Source organism: Aquarana catesbeiana, linkage group LG04 (genome assembly GCF_042186555.1).
Source record: "Aquarana catesbeiana isolate 2022-GZ linkage group LG04, ASM4218655v1, whole genome shotgun sequence".
Classification (NCBI taxonomy): domain Eukaryota; kingdom Metazoa; phylum Chordata; class Amphibia; order Anura; family Ranidae; genus Aquarana; species Aquarana catesbeiana.
In genome coordinates, this window is record NC_133327.1 from 24,635,513 (window position 1) to 24,654,914 (window position 19,402).

Genomic DNA, 19,402 nt, shown 5'->3' on the forward strand with positions numbered 1-19,402 from the left:
CGCCGGCGCGCTCCCGCGCGCGCCCGTCCGCGCGTACGCGTTCATGCTAGCGCTGTTTTGGCGCCAAGGGCCCTTTAAAAGTCTGTCAGATGCTTCTGTCGGTTGCTGTTCGTCTGCAGCTCTGCACCTGAGTTCCTGTATCCTGCCTATTGTTGTTTGCTAGTGACCCGGCTCCGTCTGACCATTCTCCAGTCTCCTATCCGACCCGGCCTGCCTGACCTTGCTTATATCTTGTGACCCGTTGCCGAACTCCTGCCTGCCTGACTATTCTTGGATTATCCCTCCTGCTATATACTTGCCTGATCTCCTGCCAAACGGACTGTCTGACCCTGCTTTGCCTGTGTCCTGTGGCGCTGCCTCCAGCCTGCTCTGTCAAGCTTCAGATCCTGCTGTTGCCTTGTCATCCACCTGCCTGCCTACTGACCTGCACCAGTCTACCTGCATCCACAGCTCAGCCATCCCAGAGGGACGTCCTTCCAGTTCCAGAGCTTGCTTCTGCTGGAACCTGCATCAGGCCCTCCTACCCACTGTGGAAACCACTGTTCCCATCTTCAGTGGCTCCTGAGCCAGCGTTTAAGAGAGGTCTCCTTCTACCAGTCGGGCTCAACTACCAGGTACCTAACAGTACGAACAGCCATGACTGAGCCCGCAGGAGAGGCCTCTCCCATCAAGGAGAGCTGCACGCACCTAGCGGCACTTACCCAGGCTGTAAAGACTTTGCAAGACAGTTACAACAGACTGGAGGGTCAAGTGCTAAATCTGAGTAGTCCTGGAGGTGTGGCCCCTGCCTCCGCAGCTGCTCCAGCACAGGCAGCTGCACCACCCTCTGTGGTCATGCTTCCACCTGAACCAAGGGTCCCTATCCCTGAGAAGTTTTCTGGTGACTGAACCAAGTTTCTGGCCTTCCGCAGCGCCTGTCAACTTTATTTCGCCCTACAGCCACGGACTTTTTCCTTGGAGGCTACTAAAGTGGAATTTGTCATATCCCTTCTCCAGGGGGAACCCCAGACCTGGGCCCACCGCCTGCTTGAAACCAACTCTGTACAGATCCAGTCTTTGCCCGCCTTTTTTGAAGCTATGGCCCAGTTGTACGAGGACCCTCAGCGGACTGCCACCGCTGAGGCAGCATTGTTCGCGCTCCCGCAAGGCCGTAGGCCGGCTGAGGACTATGTTACAGACTTTTGACGCTGGAGCGTGGACACTCAATGGAACAATGCAGCTCTACGTCACCAGTTCTGCATGGGGCTATCTGAGGGTCTTAAGGATGAGCTTGCCTGAGTAGGGATGCCAGATACCCTTGAAGAACCCATCACTCTTACCATCCAGATTGACCGACGCCTTCGTGAACACCGGTCTGAACATTCTTATCAACAGACGCGCACTATGTGGATGACTGCAAGAGTTCCGGTTCCTGCCTCCCGGTATCTACCTCCTGCCTGCCCAAGTCCAGTCACCCAGACACCTGATGCTCCTGAGCCAATGCATCTGGGACTTATGCGTTCCACCTTGCCCCCAGAAGAACGGGCGTGCAGGCGCCAGCTAAATCTCTGTCTCTACTGTGGTGGGGCGGGCCACTATGTGAACAACTGTCCAGTAAAGACCCGTAAGTGTTTTTCTTCTACTCCGGCCAGTTTATCCGCTTTAACTGCCAATACAACTCAACTTGCTCTCCCTCTCTCATTACAGCTCCAGGGAAGAACAATTAGGGTCAACGCCATTATTGATTCTGGGGCATGTAGCTGTTTTCGCTGCCCAACAAAATCTTCCCCTAAAGAACAAGACACATAGACTTTCAGTTTTTTTGGCCGATGGGTCCCACATAAAATCGGGACAAGTCTCTCAGGAAACTCTTCCTTTGTCTGCCACCTGTTTATCTCAACACAAAGAGATCCTAACTCTGGACGTTATCTCATCTCCATTATTCCCGATCATTTTGGGCTTGCCCTGGCTCCGGGCCCATAACCCTCATGTTAACTGGGTCACAGGCGAAATCAAGTTCCAGTCACCTTACTGCCAAAGACATTGCCTACCTGAACCCTCTGAATCTGCTACTACCCTACTTTGTATGGACATTGATCAAGACCTGCTTCAAACTATACCCGAGGCCTACCGGGAATTTGCAGATGTGTTCAGCAAGAAGGGAGCAGACGCCCTGCCACCCCATCGTCCCTATGATTGCCCAACTGAGCTACTCCCAGGGGCTGAGATTCCTTTCGGGCGCATCTTCCCGTTGTCTGAAAAAGAACAAGAGGCACTTAAGGTATACATAAATGAAAACCTCGAAAAGGGCTTTATCCGACCTTCTACTTCACCAGCTGGTGCCGGAATATTTTTTGTCTCTAAAAAAGATCAGACTCTCCGTCCATGTGTGGACTATCCGGAGCTAAACAAGGTTACAGTCAAAAACCGCTACCCGTTGCCCCTGATACCTGAACTGTTCCAGAAGTTGAGGCCTGCCATTATCTTCACCAAGCTGGACCTGAGAGGGGCCTACAACCTGGTCTGCATTCAGGCCGGAGATGAATGGAAGACGGCTTTCCGGACCCGTTTCAGACACTATGAGTATCTGATCATGCCCTTCAGCCTATGCAATGCTCCTGCCACATTCCAGCATCTGGTCAACGACGTGTTTAGAGATTACCTGGACATCTTTGTAATCGTCTATTTGGATGACATCTTAATCTTCTCCAGTTCACTCAACCAACACAGGGAACATGTCCGTAAAGTTCTGGACCGACTTCGTTTGCACAGACTGTATGCTAAGGCGGAGAAATGCGAATTTGAACGGGACGAGATTCAGTTTCTGGGGTTAGTGATCTCCCCAACCGGCATCAAAATGGATCCTCAGAAGGTGTCCGCTGTGTTAGATTGGCCAGCTCCCCTGGACAAGAAGGGCGTGCAACGCTTCATTGGTTTTGCAAATTTTTATAGAAAGTTCATTAGGGGGTTTTCTGCCATCATCTCCCCCATCACGCAGTTAACCAAACAGAACTCTCGTTTCCACTGGAACCCGGAGGCTCAGAGGGCCTTTGAAGAATTAAAAAGACGTTTCATGTCAGCTCCGACCCTTAGCCATCCTGACCCGTCCTTACCTTTTATCCTGGAGGTGGATGCTTCCGAAGTGGCCGTGGGTGCTGTCATTTCTCAACGACAGGGCAGCAAGGACCTGATGCATCCCGTAGGGTTCTTTTCTAGAAAACTTTCACCGGCTGAGTGGAACTATGATGTGGGAGACCGGGAGTTACTTGCTATCAAGACAGCTTTGGAAGAATGGAGGTATCTGTTAGAAGGCGCAGTCCATCCAGTACTGATATATACTGACCACAAAAACCTTGAATATTTAAGATCTGCTAAAAGACTAAAACCCAGACAGGCCCGTTGGGCCCTATTCTTTACACGGTTTTGTTTCCACATTACCTACCGGCCTGGATCTAAAAATGTAAAACCAGACGCGCTGTCGCGCATGTTTGACAACCCTAAGGACCTTTCTGTACCTGACACTATTCTGCCGGCAAATAGCTTCCTACTTCTTCAAACGGATCTCCTGCCCATGATCAGAGAAGCATCACCGGAACCTTCAAGTCTCCAGGAATCCTCTTTAACATCTCGAGATGGATTATTGTGGAGAGGAAGTCAAATTTTTGTACCAGAGAGCGCCCGAGTCAAGGTACTGACATTATTGCATGACCACCCACTTGCAGGTCATTTCGGGGTTCGCAAGACCCTTGAGCTGGTGCAACGCACCTTCTGGTGGCCTAATCTGAAGGAATTCTGCAGGAAATATGTTAACTCTTGTTCCGTCTGCATTCAGAATAAGACTCCTAGGAACAGAGCCTGGGGACTACTGAGACCGTTGCCTGTACCAGATAGACCTTGGAGGATGATAGCAATGGACTTTATAGTTGAACTGCCATGCTCTGAAGGATGTTCGGCGATCTTTGTGGTCGTTGACCGGCTGTCTAAAATGGCCCACTTTGTACCCCTAAAAGGAACACCTTCTGCTGTTGAAACGGCCCGTGTGTTCATTCAAGGAGATTGTTAGGCTGCGTGGAATCCCCGCAAATATAGTGCCCGATAGGGGGGTACAGTTTACCTCACGCTTCTGGAGAGCCCTGTGTGAAATCCTGAAAATTTAACTAGCCCTGTCCTCAGCATATCACCCCCAAACGAATGGGCAAACTGAAAGGACAAATCAGACACTGGAGCAATACATTAGGTGTTTCACATCTTTTGTGCAAGATGATTGGGTGTCCCTGTTGCCCCTAGCGGAATTCGCCTATAACAATGCCAGCCACTCTGCCACGGGTCAATCTCCTTTCTTTGCCAATTATGGTTTTCATGTATCTTTCTTACCAGATTTTCTTTCAGAATCTTCAGTTCCAGCGGTTCAGGACACAGTGCAGTTCCTCAGTCAGAATAACCGGATGTTACAGGAAGCGGTATCAAAGGCAAAAGCGGACAGCAAGAGGTTCTTCGATCAGAAAAGAAAAGGAGATCTAAACCTTCAGCTTGGTGACAAGGTATGGCTGTCTACTGATAATATTAGGTTGACTTGTCCTTCCAAAAATCTTGCTCCTAAATTTATTGGGCCCTTCCCTGTGAAAAGAAAAATCAACGAGGTATCCTATGAATTGTGTTTACCTGATCCACTCAAAATCCACCCTGTGTTTCATGTATCACTTTTGAAGCCTGCTGTAGATGATCCTTTTCCTGATAGGGGCACCAGCCCTGAACCGGTTTTGGTGGACGGTAATGAGGAATACGAAGTGGAGGCCATCCTTGATTGCAGAAAGAGATCTGGGCAAGTACAGTTTTTGATTAAGTGGAAGGGGTATGGTCCGGAAAATAACTCATGGGAGCCTGACAGTAATATTCATGCCAAACGTTTGATTCATGCCTATTTCTCTGCTCATCCTGAAAAGAAAAGTTATCTGGGCATCCGGAGGCTGCCCGTTGGGAGGGGGCAATGTCAGGGGCATATCAGTGGCCATCAGGCGAATATGCGTGCACGCAGGTGCACGAAGGGCCTTTCCAGGACAGTTTTGCTGAATTCTCCACCAGGGGGCGCCAGCGTGCTCCTGCGCGCGCCCGTTCGTGCGTTCGCGCTAGCGCTGTTTTGGCGCCAAGGGCCCTTTAAAAGTCTGTCAGATGCTTCTGTCGGGTGCTGTTCGTCTGCAGCTCTGCACCTGAGTTCCTGTATCCTGCCTATTGTTGTTTGCTAGTGACCCGGCTCCGTCTGACCATTCTCCAGTCTCCTATCCGATCCGGCCTGCCTGACCTTGCTTATATCTTGTGACCCATTGCCGAACTCCTGCCTGCCTGACTATTCTTGGATTATCCCTCCTGCTATATACTTGCCTGATCTCCTGCCAAACGGATTGTCTGACCCTGCTTTGCCTGTGTCCTGTGGCGCTGCCTCCAGCCTGCTCTGTCAAGCTTCAGATCCTGCTGTTGCCTTATCATCCACCTGCCTGCCTACTGACCTGCACCAGTCTACCTGCATCCACAGCTCAGCCATCCCAGAGGGACGTCCTTCCAGTTCCAGAGCTTGCTTCTGCTGGAACCTGCATCAGGCCCTCCTACCCACTGTGCTCTGGAAACCACTGTTCCCATCTCCAGTGGCTCCTGAACCAGCGTTTAAGAGAGGTCTCCTTCTACCAGTCGGGCTCAACTACCAGGTACCTAACATATACTGCATTAAACAGCAAGTAACGCACTGAAATATACAGCGTTAAACTTGCTGTAACGGCACTGAAATATACTGTGTTAAATGACACGTAAAGCACAGAAATATACTGCGTTAAACGTGCATTAATCACTGAACTATACTGTAAACCTGCTCTGACAAAATAAACTGACACTAATGTAAAAATGAATGGTCACTACTCTTACACTGACTGAAATATCACTAGATTCATACTAATGTAAAGCTAAATGGTGGTCATACAACACTCACACTGACTGAACTGTCACTAAATTCACACTAAACTGATATTCTATACTGACAATAGAATCACAATAGAACACTATAGCACACTAATGCCCTGTACACACAGTCGGATTTTCCAACGGAAAATGTGCGATCAGAGCTTGTTGTCGGAAATTCCGACCGTATGTGGGCTCCATCGGACTTTTTCCATCGGATTTTCCGACACACAAAGTTTGAGAGCACGCTATAAAATTTTCTGACAACGAAATCCGAATGCATCAATTCCGACCGTGTGTGGACAATTCCAACGCACAAAGTGCCACGCATGCTTAGAAGAAATTCAGAGACGGAACTGCTCGGTCTGGTAAACTTAGCGTTCGGAATGGATATAGCACTTTCGTCAGGCTGCAATATTTTAAATAGTTTAATGCAGCGCACTCTGTTTTTCTTTATAATACGAGAAGAATTAAGTAGTTTTGCTGCTCATATTCACACAGAGCTATCACAAACATCTTTCTTTATTATTTAGCATGATTTCATCAATATATTTTGATTTGTCACATCTGACAAAAAAGATATATATTTTATTTTTTTTGGTTTGTATTTTTTCAAGCCTGATTTTTTTTGTTTTTTTTTTGTTTTTACACCAGAATATTTTTGGGTGTGTTTTGTGTGTCAAGTTACCACAACACCATTATCTTGTATTATTTAATCTCAAGGAGGTTACTTGGTGTTGGTGTCACTTGTTAATTTCACATTGTATTTTCGAAATGTACCTGCCTCCTCATAAACAAACTGTACTTTTTGAAGGAAAACACACATAGGCGAGTATAATTGAAACCAAAAAACCTTTATTAAGGGATCCGAACCAAACAAAGAGGGAGGCAACGCTGGAGAAACATCCAAAATTGGTGGAGCCTTTGGCCCCCAGGGCAGACATCAATTATTTCCTGCCAAAATTGGTGGCCTGAGGAGTCCATATATAAGGGGGTTCAATCTGGTCCAGAAGTCCAAGAGAATTATGAACAGCAGCAGATAACATACATGTCCCCAGGCTGTGGTCATACAAGAGCCTGCATCTTTTGTCAGACCAAACTGAACACAGGTCATCACTCTCTGATCTTCCTTCCACGTTTCCTTCCATGCTGTGGCTCTGGTGGTGGAGTTGTGGCAGGAGGAGGAGGAGGAGGATGGTCCAACTCACACAAATGGATATTGGGTGTGATTTTGCCCCTCACCCCCTTAGTTAAGGCTTTATAAAGAATGTCCTCACACATGAGGCGTTGACCCTCCTGCATGCCCTGCAGTTTTGTGGCAGCCATGCAGGCAAAGGCCTCTTCAGGAGTGGGGAAGGCTCTGAGGGACACAGAAGCCTCCTGAATCAACCTGAGTGCTGAATCCTGCACGTTACTCCCCTTCCTGGGTCTTTTGTTTGGAAGACGGAGGGGAGGGACCTGCGATTCGGTAAGGCTCCTACTGGGCCCGGCCTTCTCCTGGCTGCCACTTAGCCCCGCCTCCTCCTGGCTGCCACTAACCCCGCCTCCTCCTGGTTGCCACATTCCACAGCCTCCCCCTGGCTGAGGTCTTCCTGTGTATGAAAAAGGGACATAGTTTTAGTTTTTCTTCATTAATCACACACAATTTTCATTTCATGACTGTTGCAAATTGAATGTTAACAAATATAACATATTATCATTCTGAGCCCAGCATTTTTCATTCTTGTCCCAATTATTTTTGCCCACTACTGTCTATTGATATGTAAAACACTATTAAATCAGCAATTAGTGATCAATAATAACATCTATTAAACATCATTTATTTATTGACCAGAAATCTGTAGAAGAATGCTATGCCTGGCTCTAGCTGGGCTCCTACACTTCTTCCTGCCTGGAAGTCCCAGGTTGGACATTGGAAGCCTCAGCTGGGGTGGAAGATAGGGTGGAAGGAAGAGTGGAAGGAAGAGTGGAGAGGGATTCCCTGACTTCAGTCTGGTCTGACAGAAATCTTAGTCTCTCATAGTACCAGAGCCTGGGGACATAAACGTCATCTGCTGCAGCTCCGGATCTCTGGTAATCCGTGACCTTCTTGCGCTCCCTAAGATATGTGCTCCTCAGGCCACCAATTTTGGTTTTTAAATAGGGGATAGTTGCCATGGGGACCACCGGCTTCACCAACTCCAGCAGTTTCTCCAGCGCTGCCTGCCTCTTTTGTTTATTATTGTATTGGGGGTGTTTCACCTGCCACAGACAGGGCAGCTCCCTGTATTTGTCTATGAACAGGGGGAGTAAGTTGTAGTCATTAAAGCCATACATTTTCTCTGCAAGACACAACACAAGATAAACCCTAAGGTCAGGCTAAAGTCTCCTAATCTTCTCCCAATATAGGCCTCAATTTCTAAGCAGTATAGGTGCAAGTTTAAATGTTACCTTTGTTATCACGATCAGCGCTTCTGATACTCCTTCCTCCGCTCACAGATCTTATGTAAGACGCGCGCGTGTTACGCTTTATATACACTGCGCATGCGTGAAACTCCGCCCGCCCCTGATTTTCTTTCCAGTCTATTCCCCGCCCCTTCTCGTTGGGCGCAGTGGGGGAAGAGCACATGGCAGAGACACAGCAGGTGCATGCTAATTACAGCAACGAGGAGGAGGAGGAGGAAAGCCTGGAGCTAGAAACGTCCCGATCCCGGAGGAAATGATTTAAGGCCTCAAATATGTCCTTTGGGGAGATATTGGAGATGGTCGACATACTGAAGAGGGCCGACTATGACGGGAAGTATGGACCTTACCCCAACCCCAATGTCAGAAAGGCCAAGATCATTGCGAAAGTGGTCAAGAGTCTGCACAGGAATTTTGGGGTACGACGATCCAAGGATCAACTCAGGATGCGGTGGTCGGACCTCAAATTAAGGGAGCATGAGCAGTACAGAAGGATCAGGAGAGTGCTGCAAAAAAGTAAGTAGTTGTCCTGTGTTCCTATTCTTGATTTTTCTAATGTTCGTGCTGCTCCATGTGCTTTTCTTTACTGTTGTACAGTTTAAAATGGCAACTTTCATGTTCATGGGCACATTATTCATTCGTAGATGGGTTTGTAATTAGAATTAACTGCAAACTAGATTCTGTGTAAGGAGAGGACACTCAGCAGCTGTTTACACATCTGGACTCAGGAGCACTAGTGTGGGACACCAGAACACCCTTTTTATTAGGGGGTCCCACACAGGTGCTCCAGTGTATACTATAGTGGTGTCTCCATCTGTGACGCTTGTACAAAACAGGTAAGTATTATAGCTTGACAAAAGATAAAAAAAAATTCTTCATCTTCGAACTCTACCAAAATAGACAATTGTACCCCACTTCCAAGCAATGTTTCATATTCCTATTTGTGCCATCAAATATCTGTGTGCTACGTATATCTATTTTTTTTTTACATAGGGGAGAAAAGACTCAGAGTACACCACTCATCAGAAGAGACAACAGACCCCCACCTCAGGAAGAAGGAGAAATCCCCCAAAGTCAACAGGAGGAGGAGGAGGGAGACGTAATAAAAAGAGTCCTCACAACAGGTGAGTGTCTGCGACCACAGGCTCAGGTAAGAGATGGATGCCGGCATATTTATAATACATGGTGTGTTTTCGTTTCTATATTTTTAGGTGATCGTGATGTTGTGGATGAAGGACATTTCACCAGTGAAAGTGCACAGATCCTGATCGGGGAGATCATGGGATGTAATAGGGACTTGGAAAACATTCAGAAAAACATCAATGGCATTCAAAATAAAATGAAAACATAATTGATGTTTTAGGGAGAGTTTAAAACACCTCCAAATCCCTGATTTTTTTTTGTTTTTTAATTGAAAAAATTTTTGCACCTTTTTTTACATATTCTCGAAAAGCCAAATTTTGAAGATGCACACAGTGTGTCAACATATGCTATCTGCCATCACAGGAGATCAATAGACGCGTTTTGTGGGTGCAACCCCTTCCTCAATAATAAAGTAGCTGAAGGGGTTGCACCCCCAAAACACGTCCCTTGATCCCCCATGATGACAGCTAGCACATGTTGACATTCAGCAATTTGTGTGCATCTTCAAAATTTGGCTTTTCCAGGGGTGACTTCACCCCATCTGAACGCAATATCAAACACAGTTTATAAATACACATGTCTGATATTGCCTTCTATTTCTATCAAAGTTGAACTTTGTAAGTTCCAGATTTGTGTATTTCTTGTTGGTTTTAAACATGCCTGTTTTACCTTAAATGGACATTTTTACTTTTATTAATGTGATCCAAAAAATTGTTATACAACAAACATGTTGGTTTGTTTTAAAAACCTTTTATAAATGCACATGTGATTGTGCTTGTATTAAAAAGATTGATAATCAAGAATGTGTGGATTCTTCTTTCAATGCTCCAAAACTTTTTTGTGGTAAAATTGGTGTTTTCTGTGACAACGGGGGTTATTTCCTAAGAGCAAATCCACTTTGCACTACAAGTGCAGTTTTAGTGCAGTCTCAAGTGCACTTGTAGTGCAAAGTGTATTTTCCTTTAGTAAATAACACACAACAGTGCTTTCTAATGTTACACAATCACGCCATTTTCAAGACTACCCACATTTCAGTCAGGGTCAGCTAAAAGAAACACAAGCAGTAAATGTCAGCAAATATTTTAGTAGGTAAACTAATTTTTTTATTTAAAAAAAGGCTCAGACATTGTCTGGCATATTGATGGCCCCCCTACCCGCAAAGTATTCAAGGTATCTTAGACGGACCTCGCGGGCACTCAGGGGGGGCAAGCCAGGACGGCCAGCCTCAAGCGCCATCAGGTTTAGTTCATTTACATGAATTCCGGCCTCAGGCCCCACTGAGGCAGCATAGTTGGCAGAATTTTGCCTTAAAAAGTTGTGGAGAACACAGCACGCCAGGATGATATGATTCAGTTTATACTCCGCCATGTGTATGGGTGTAATAGGCGAACCGGCTGGCCATGATTGCAAACGTGTTCTCCACCACTCTTCTGGCTCTGGCCAGCGGGTAATTAAAAACCCTCTGGTCCGGGGTGAGGGTCCTCATCGTGAATGGCCGCATAAGATGGTCCCCCAGCGCAAATGCTTCGCAACGAAGACAAATAGGAGTCCTTCCACATTGTCTTCTGGAGGTGGTAAGTCCAAGCTGCCATTCTGGAGATGCCTGTAGAACTCCGTCTGGGTGATGATTCCACCATCTGACATCCGGCCATTCTTCCCCACATCCACATACAGAAACTCATAAGTAGCCGACACCACCGCCAACATCACAATACTATTGAACCCCTTATAATTATAATAGTATGACCCCGAGTTGGGTGGTGGGACGATGTGGACGTGTTTCCCATCAATTGCCCCTCTGCAGTTAGGAAAGTCCCACCGCTGAGCAAAGTAGGAGGCCACAGTCTGCCATTCCTGTGGGTTGGAAGGAAACTGTGGAGTAAAACCAGAAAAATAAATCAATCATTTTGCACATAAACATGGAAAGCAGATTAGACACAAATATTCTTGGCCAACATCAGTATAACATTTATTTTAGGGAGTATTTAAAGACAAAGGTATAAGGTCCACCTATCAGATCCCCCCCCATGGGCCATTTTATACATTTTATGGGGGGGAGGGAGATGTTTTGGACAGGTAACCCTCTCCACTTCATTGAGAGATGAATGCATAAATAATGTGTATTACTTTGGCCAGCCCCTCCTTACTTTACACTATTGGCAGCCCACTGGACAGGTAAGAAGTGTCATTAAATAAATACACACTGTACACATTTGAGCACATTTTTACATTCTGCTATTACCTATCATGATAATAATAGGATACAAAAACTTGAAACAGTACCATTTGAAAGTATTCAGGCAGGCCCTTGCACTACATGCTTTGGGGAATTCATCCATAAATCTGACCACAAAAGAGGTGGGTATAGTGTGTATGGGTTTGGCAAAGTCAGCAGATAGAGGATTGGTATCAGCTGAGTTAGCAGTTGGGGGGAGGGAGGGTTCAAAAAGATTTTGGGAGACCAAAAAAAAAGCCTCTGGCACTCTGTCTGAATTTAAAGCACACATCACAAATTTACACATTTTAGGGGGTATTTAGGGTAAAGCACTACTATGGATCTGACAAAATACATTGTTAAGTGACTACACGAGGTGAATATAGGGCCAGGAGAGCATGCTGGGGAGGAAAGTGAAGGAAAATATGTATGAAGGACAAAAAAAAATTACATAAAAATCCAGCATGCATGAGGACAAAGGGGATATTCACAGCATATTACAATCATGGTAATTAGGGATTGAGGAAAGAAATACAATATATTAATAAACACTCTATACAGTAAAATGTGAGGTTAAAGGATAAAAATCTTACCTTAATATAATCCTTCTGCAGGACCTGGATGATGGCAGAACAGGTCTCTGGGATAATGATCCCCAGAGCCTGGGGGAGATGCCTGTCGAGAACTTGAGGTCCTGCAGGCTTCTCTCCGTCGCCAAGTCCCACAGGGTGGCGACTAGCCTCTGCTCCGGAGTGATGGCTTGCCTCATGCAGGTATCCTGCCTGCTGATATAGGGGGTCAGCAAAGCCAACAAACGGTGAAATACGGGGTCCGTCATCCGGAGAAAGTTCCTGAAATCGTCAGGATTATTCTCACGGATCTCACGGAGCAAAGGCATATAACAGAACTGGTCACGCTGGAGCAACCAATTCTTGGTCCATGAACTCCTCCCCACCCTGTTATTGGACTGGACTTGTGTCAAGGTCAGGACCCCAACACCAAGCCCCCGCACAGCACGAACTCTACGAGGAGTACGTATACGCAACATGGCTAGAAAACGGTCGGCTGCTCAGAACGAAGTAACAGAATGCACCGAAGAACAGCAAGGCCTGTGAAGAGCGACCCGAAAATCAGTAACAAACGAACACGAACACAATGACAAGTCAATTGTACTCGCTGCACGCACTGAAGAACAGATACAAACCCACAAGCACAAACTGAACAGCAGAAAACGATCTAAAAACCACGAGTCTGAAGAAGCGTGAATCGTCTCTCACCAAACTTTTACTATACACGAGATTAGTAAAAGGAGCCCAAAGGGTGCCAGGCTTGGTTCAGAACTGGCCTTTTATAGTCTCGTCGTACGTGGTGTACGTGACCGCGTTCTTGGTGATCGGAAATTCTGACAACTTTGTGCGACCGTGTGTATGCAAAACAAGTTTGAGCCAACATCCATTGGAAAAAATCCATGGATTTTGTTTTCGGAATGTCCGATCAATGACTGATCGTGTGTACGGGGCATAACTTTCACACTACAAATGGCCGCTATTGAAAGAATAATTTTATAGTGTGGGACAAGACTAAGAGAAGTGAGCCATGATTGGATAGTCATCATGACAGCGTTTAATCATGCGACAGTGCTCTGTGCCCTGATTGGGCAAAGCCTTTTTTGCTTCAGCCAATCAGGGATTCCAATGCACTGTGCGGCAGCACAGTGCACTGTGGTCATTCGGCAGGCCGAACAAATGGTGGAACGCTCCGATAATTTGGGTGTTCGTCAAACGGGCAAACAGCCAATGTTCAGCCTGAACTCATGCTCAGAAAGAACCGTTGGCCCATCCCTACTTCATGCAAAATGATATACCTGTAGATAGAACCCTTAGGTCTAGTTTACACTTACTTCAAAACATGGCTTTTGGACACGCTTTGTTAAAGCTTTGTTAAAGCTTTCTGAACGCCAGTCAAAGCTCCTTCCACTAAATAAAATGGTTGACTTACGGTCCTGTTTACACCTTGCTTTTACTTGGTGCTTCGATGAGGCTTCTTTGGGACTTCAATGAGCCTTTGGTGGGGCTTTGATGAGGCTTCAATGAGCCTTTGGTGGAGCTTCGATGGGGCTTCAGTGGGGCTTCAATGAGGCATTGGTGGAGCTTCGATTGGGCTTCAATGAGCCTTTGGTGGGGCTTCGATGAGGCTTTAATGAGCCTTTGGTGGGGCTTCGATGAGGCTTCGGTGGGGCTTCAGTGGGGCTTCAAGCAAGCTTTGCCATAGACTTCTATGGAGGCTTTGAAGACGCTTTGAAGCACAACTAAAGCGACATGGGGTAAAATTTTGGAAGCAAAGCCGAAGCAAAGCAAAGCAAAAGCAAGGTGTAAACAGGACTGTAAGCTAACCATTTTATTTAGTGACAGAAGCTTTGACTAGCATTCAAAGAGCTTTAACAAAGCCTGTCCGAAGCCTTGTTTTGAAGCAAGTGTAAACTAGCCATTAATGTGTGTTGATGCCGAAGCAAGTGTAAATACACCCTTAGTTTGGATTTTTAGGTGCATATGAGTTACATGCAAAAATAATATTGACTGTCTCTCTTCAGTGAACTCAGTTTTCTGAGACATCTTTTAGTCTTCATGTTTGCCATAGAGGAGATTAACAACCGAACGGATTTGTTGCCAAATATCACGTTGGGGTACCAGATTTACGACGTTTGTAATATTGAAAGTAAAGCTATACAAAGTGTGCTTGATGTATTATCTGGGATGAAGGATCCAGTTCCAAACTATGACTGTCGCAAGAAGAGTAAAAAATTCATGTTCGTAGGTCACAAGATGACTTCCCCATCTGTGGCATCGGCAACACTGACCGGAGTCTATGGATATCCTCAGGTAAACAACTCCCTGTCATTAACCTTAAAATTGTGAGTAAAATAACAGACAAACCAGGTATTTTAAATGCTCACTTGCATAATTTTCCTTTGCTATAAACATTTTTTAATTCACTTGCAATGTCTCTTTGAACCTGCTAGGAAAGTTGTCCACTCCAGAAAGAGTTGATTCCTTAGCGTAGCCTTCCCTTCCTCCTGCCACACCTTAGCCTCCTGCAGGAGGGTGGGGAAACTACGCTAGCTGCCTTGCTGCCCTTGATTTACAGAGACTTAACTTTACTCATTCAGGGCAAGGTAACCGTGATTCTAAAGTGCTTTCAATACAAAGAAAACAGGAAGTTGGATAGAACATTTTTTACATGTCCTTCCTACAGGTACCACATCCTTAACCACCTCAATACCAGCCACTTTTACCCCCTTCATGCCCAGGCTAAGTTTCACCCTTCTGTGCTGTCGCACTTTGAATGACAATTGCCCGGTCATGCAACAATGTACCCATATGCAAATTTTTATCATTTTGTTCACACTAATAGAGCTTTCTTTTGGTGGTATTTAATCACCACTGGGTTTATTTTTTGCTAAATAAACAAAAAAGAGACTGAAAATTTTGAAACAAAAACAAAAAACCACGCCTTTCTTCATTTCTGTTATAAAAGTTTTCAAATAATATTTCTTCATAACTTTAGGTCAAATGTATTCTACTACATTTCTTTGGTGCAAATAATCCAAATCAGTGTATATTATTTAGTCTGTAGGAAAGTTATAGAGTCCATAATCTATGGTATATACAGTATATATCTGAAAATTGATCATTCCTGATGTACTGATACATTTTGTGAAGCCCCAAAATGCCAGGACAGTACAAGAATTTCCAAATTACCCCTTTTTGAAGAGTGGACAATCCAAGGTATTTAGTAAGAGGCATGGCAAGTTTTTTGAAGTTGCAAATTTTTTGTCATTTTTTGGAAAATTAAGAAATTATTATTATTTTTTTTTTAACAGAATGTCACCAGTGCAGTACAGCGTCATCGTATAACTGGTGTGGCGGTGATCAGGGACACTGACTGGTGACAGTATGAAAAACATTTTTTAATTTTTTGTATTTTTTATTTTTAATTATATTTTTTTTCTTTATTTTACATTTTTTTAACACACTTTGACCAGAGCAATATATTTTAACATAGTGACATTGCATTACTCTGGGGAAGCGATCAGTATTTTTTTTATACATTATGTTTGCTTATAGCAGTGAATTCCATTGATCGGCCCCTAGTGTTATCCCCTTCCCTGCCAGTGCCATTTATACATTGATTTGTACATTTTTATAGCACTGATCAATGTAATAATGTCACTGGTCCCCAAAAAGTGTAATTTGAGGTCAGATCTGCCCGCCGCAATGTCGCAGTCCCACTAAAAATTGCAGATCGCTGCCATTACCAGTAAATAAATAAAAGTCCATAAATCTATCCCGTAGTTTGTAGACGCGATAACTTTTGCGCAAACCAATCAATATATGCTTATTGTGATTTTTTTTTACCAAAAATATGTAGAAGAATACATATTGGCCTAAATTCATGACAAAATTAGTTTTTAAAATTTTTTTTTGGATATGTATTATAGCAAATAGTAAAAAATATTGTTTTGTTTTTTTCAAAGTTGTCACTCTTTTTTTGTTTATAAGCAAAAAATAAAAACCGCAGAGGTGATCGAATACCACCAAAAGAAATCTCTATTTGTGGGAAAAAAAAGAGCATAAATTTTGTTTGGGTACATTGTCACACAACCGCGCAACTGTCAGTTAAAGTGACGCATTGCCGTATTGCAAAAAATGGCCTGGTCATTAAGGGGGCAAATCATCCGAGGGCTGAAGTGGTTAAAGGGGTTGTAAACCTCCATTTGCAAGTTGTACCTATAGGTAAGCCTATAATAAGGCTGTTAATATCTCCTAAATGTGTGTCAGGTTTGGATAGTATAGGGTGGTGTAGTGGCAGGTTTGGGTAGTATAGGTGGTATAGTGGCAGGTTTGGGTAGTATAGGTGGTATAGTGGCAAGTTTGGGTATTAAAGGTGGTATAGTAAAAGGTTTGAGTAGTATAGGCAATATAGTAGCAGGTATGGGTAGTATAGGGTGGTATGGTGGCAGATGTGAGTAGTATAGGGTGGTATAGTGGCAGATGTGAGTAGTATAGGGTGGTATGGTGGCAGATGTGAGTAGTATAGGGTGGTATAGTGGCAGATGTGAGTAGTATAGGGTGGTATAGTGGCAGATGTGAGTAGTATAGGGTGGTTTAGTGGCAGATGTGAGTAGTATAGGGTGGTATGGTGGCAGATGTGAGTAGTATAGGGTGGTATAGTGGCAGATGTGAGTAGTATAGGGTGGTATAGTGGCAGATGTGAGTAGTATAGGGTGGTATAGTGGCAGATGTGAGTAGTATAGGGTGGTATAGTGGCAGATGTGAGTAGTATAGGGTGGTATAGTGGCAGATGTGAGTAGTATAGGGTGGTATGGTGGCAGATGTGAGTAGTATAGGGTGGTATAGTGGCAGATGTGAGTAGTATAGGGTGGTATAGTGGCAGATGTGAGTAGTATAGGGTGGTTTAGTGGCAGATGTGAGTAGTATAGGGTGGTTTAGTGGCAGATGTGGGTAGTATAGGCAGGGCCGCTGTTAGAAATCGGAAATCATGAGGCTCGCTTTGACTCTGCCCTCGACCCCACCCCTGGCTCCTCCCCAACTTCCACATGAAACCTGACAGTTGCCTTGTTGTCAAAGTGTGTCACATGGCTGTTGGGTGCTGACTTTGTTCATTTATAGCTGTCCTGTGTGTTACAGATTGTACCCCACAGTACTTCCATAGCTAAGTCAGCACCAGCCATGTGACACACTTTGACAAAGCCATAGAAGACCTGCTGTCCTGTGTGGATAATTATCCTAAAGCTATAAGATGTTAAAAGGCACTATGAGGACTTTGGATGATTCTTTTAGGATATCACAATGGGTGTGACACCTCACTCACTGTGTGCTGCCCAGTGCCTGCCACGCTACCCACCACCACTTCTCCGCACGTATTCGTTTTACAGCTCCCTCACATCAGTCCTGACACCTGTAAGAGCAGAGCAACCGCAGCACTTTACAGATCACTCTGCCAAACACTGACACCAGGGAAGAAAGATAGGAGCCAGGCACGGCCGGATTAAGAGCATTATGGGCCTGGTGCTGAGGGTTTTGGTGGGCCTTTTTATGAAAATAAATAAAATTGAAAAACAAACATTTTTTGTTAAAACAAATTAAATTAAATTAAAGAGAGAAGGGGTTGAGAGAGAGAGAAAGAGAAAGGGAGAGGGAGAGGGAGAGGGAGAGGGGGAGAAAGAGAGAGAGAGACTGACTGTGGGGGCACAGCATAGTACATTACATGGGGGGGGGGGTGTAATAGCACAGTACATTACATGGTGGATACATGAATACAGCACATTACATGGTGGGCACAACACATCACAGCGGGCACTGCATAGCAAATTCAATATTATTTCACACTGCCCAAAGCCAGCACTAATAAAGCCCCCCAAACACACACAGAAGGAAGAGTAGAGAGGGCTCGATCTGTACCTCTTTCCCCCAACCCTAGCCCTCTGTGTCTGCCCACACTCCAATCCCCGACACTGTGCCTCAGAAAAGGAAAGTTGGGGCTGAAATTTGAAGCCCAGCAGCCTCAGAGACATCTGGATGAGAGGTGCTGACTGCCAAGGGGTTAGTGAGCTCACAATCCATCCCTGTCTGTGACTGAAGTCTGCACCTTCTCTCTCCTGCCTCTGAGTAAGTACAGTAAGGTAAATCGGGGTTCTCAGAGCACCCCTTACATCAGATTTCCCCTTTACAACAGAGGCCACAGTGTTTCCCCTTACATCAGAGTTCTCAGTGTTCCCCCATAAATCATGGTTCCCAGAGCATCCCTTACAGTGCCTTGCAAAAGTATTCACCCCCTTGGCTTTTTACCTATTTTATTACATTACAGCCTTTAGTTCAATGTTTTTTTAATCAGAATTATATGTGATGGATCACAACACAATAGTCTTGGTTGGTGAAGTAAAATTAGATAAATATATACATAAAACTATTTTTCAGAAATAAAAAAAAATAATTGGCATGTGCGTATGTATTCACCCCCTTTGTTATGAAGCCCATAAAAAGCTCTGGTGCAACCAATTACCTTCAGAAGACACATAATTAGTGAAATGATGTTCACCTGTGTGCAATCTAAGTGCCACATGATCTGTTATTACATATGCACACCTTTTGCACCTCAGAGGCTGCAACACCTAAGCAAGAGGCACCACTAACCAAACACTGCCATGAAGACCAAGGAACTCTCCAAACAAGTAAGGGACAATGTTGTTGAGAAGTACAGGTCAGGGTTAGGTTATAAAAAAATATCCAAATCTTTGATGATCCCTAGGAGCACCAACAAATCTATCATAACCAAATGGAAAAAACATGGCACAACAGCAAACCTGCCAAGAGACGGCCGCACACCAAAACTCACAGACTGGGCAAGGAGGGCATTAATCAGAGAGGCAGCACAGAGACCTAAGGTAACCCTGGAGGAGCTGCAGAGTTCCACAGCAGAGACTGGAGTATCTGTACATAGGACGACAATAAGCCGTACGCTCCATAGAGTTGGGCTTTATGTCAGAGTGACCAGAAGAAAGCCATTGCTTTCAGCAAAAAACAAAATGGCACATTTTGAGTTTGCGAAAAGGCATGTGGGAGACTCCCAAAATGTATGGAGGAAGGTGCTCTGGTC

At 44.9% G+C, this 19,402-nt stretch overlaps 1 protein-coding gene across 1 annotated transcript in view; it reads left to right on the forward strand.

Annotated features, from left to right (window-relative positions):
* Positions 1-636: 636 nt before the first annotated feature.
* LOC141141135 (vomeronasal type-2 receptor 26-like) overlaps positions 637-19,402 on the forward strand; it is a 107,903-nt gene continuing 89,137 nt past the window's right edge. Inside the window, exons 1-2 of the mRNA XM_073628840.1 lie at positions 637-880; positions 14,345-14,604. Coding sequence (XP_073484941.1) covers positions 637-880; positions 14,345-14,604 — 504 coding nt within the window. The remainder of the gene's footprint in view (positions 881-14,344; positions 14,605-19,402) is intronic.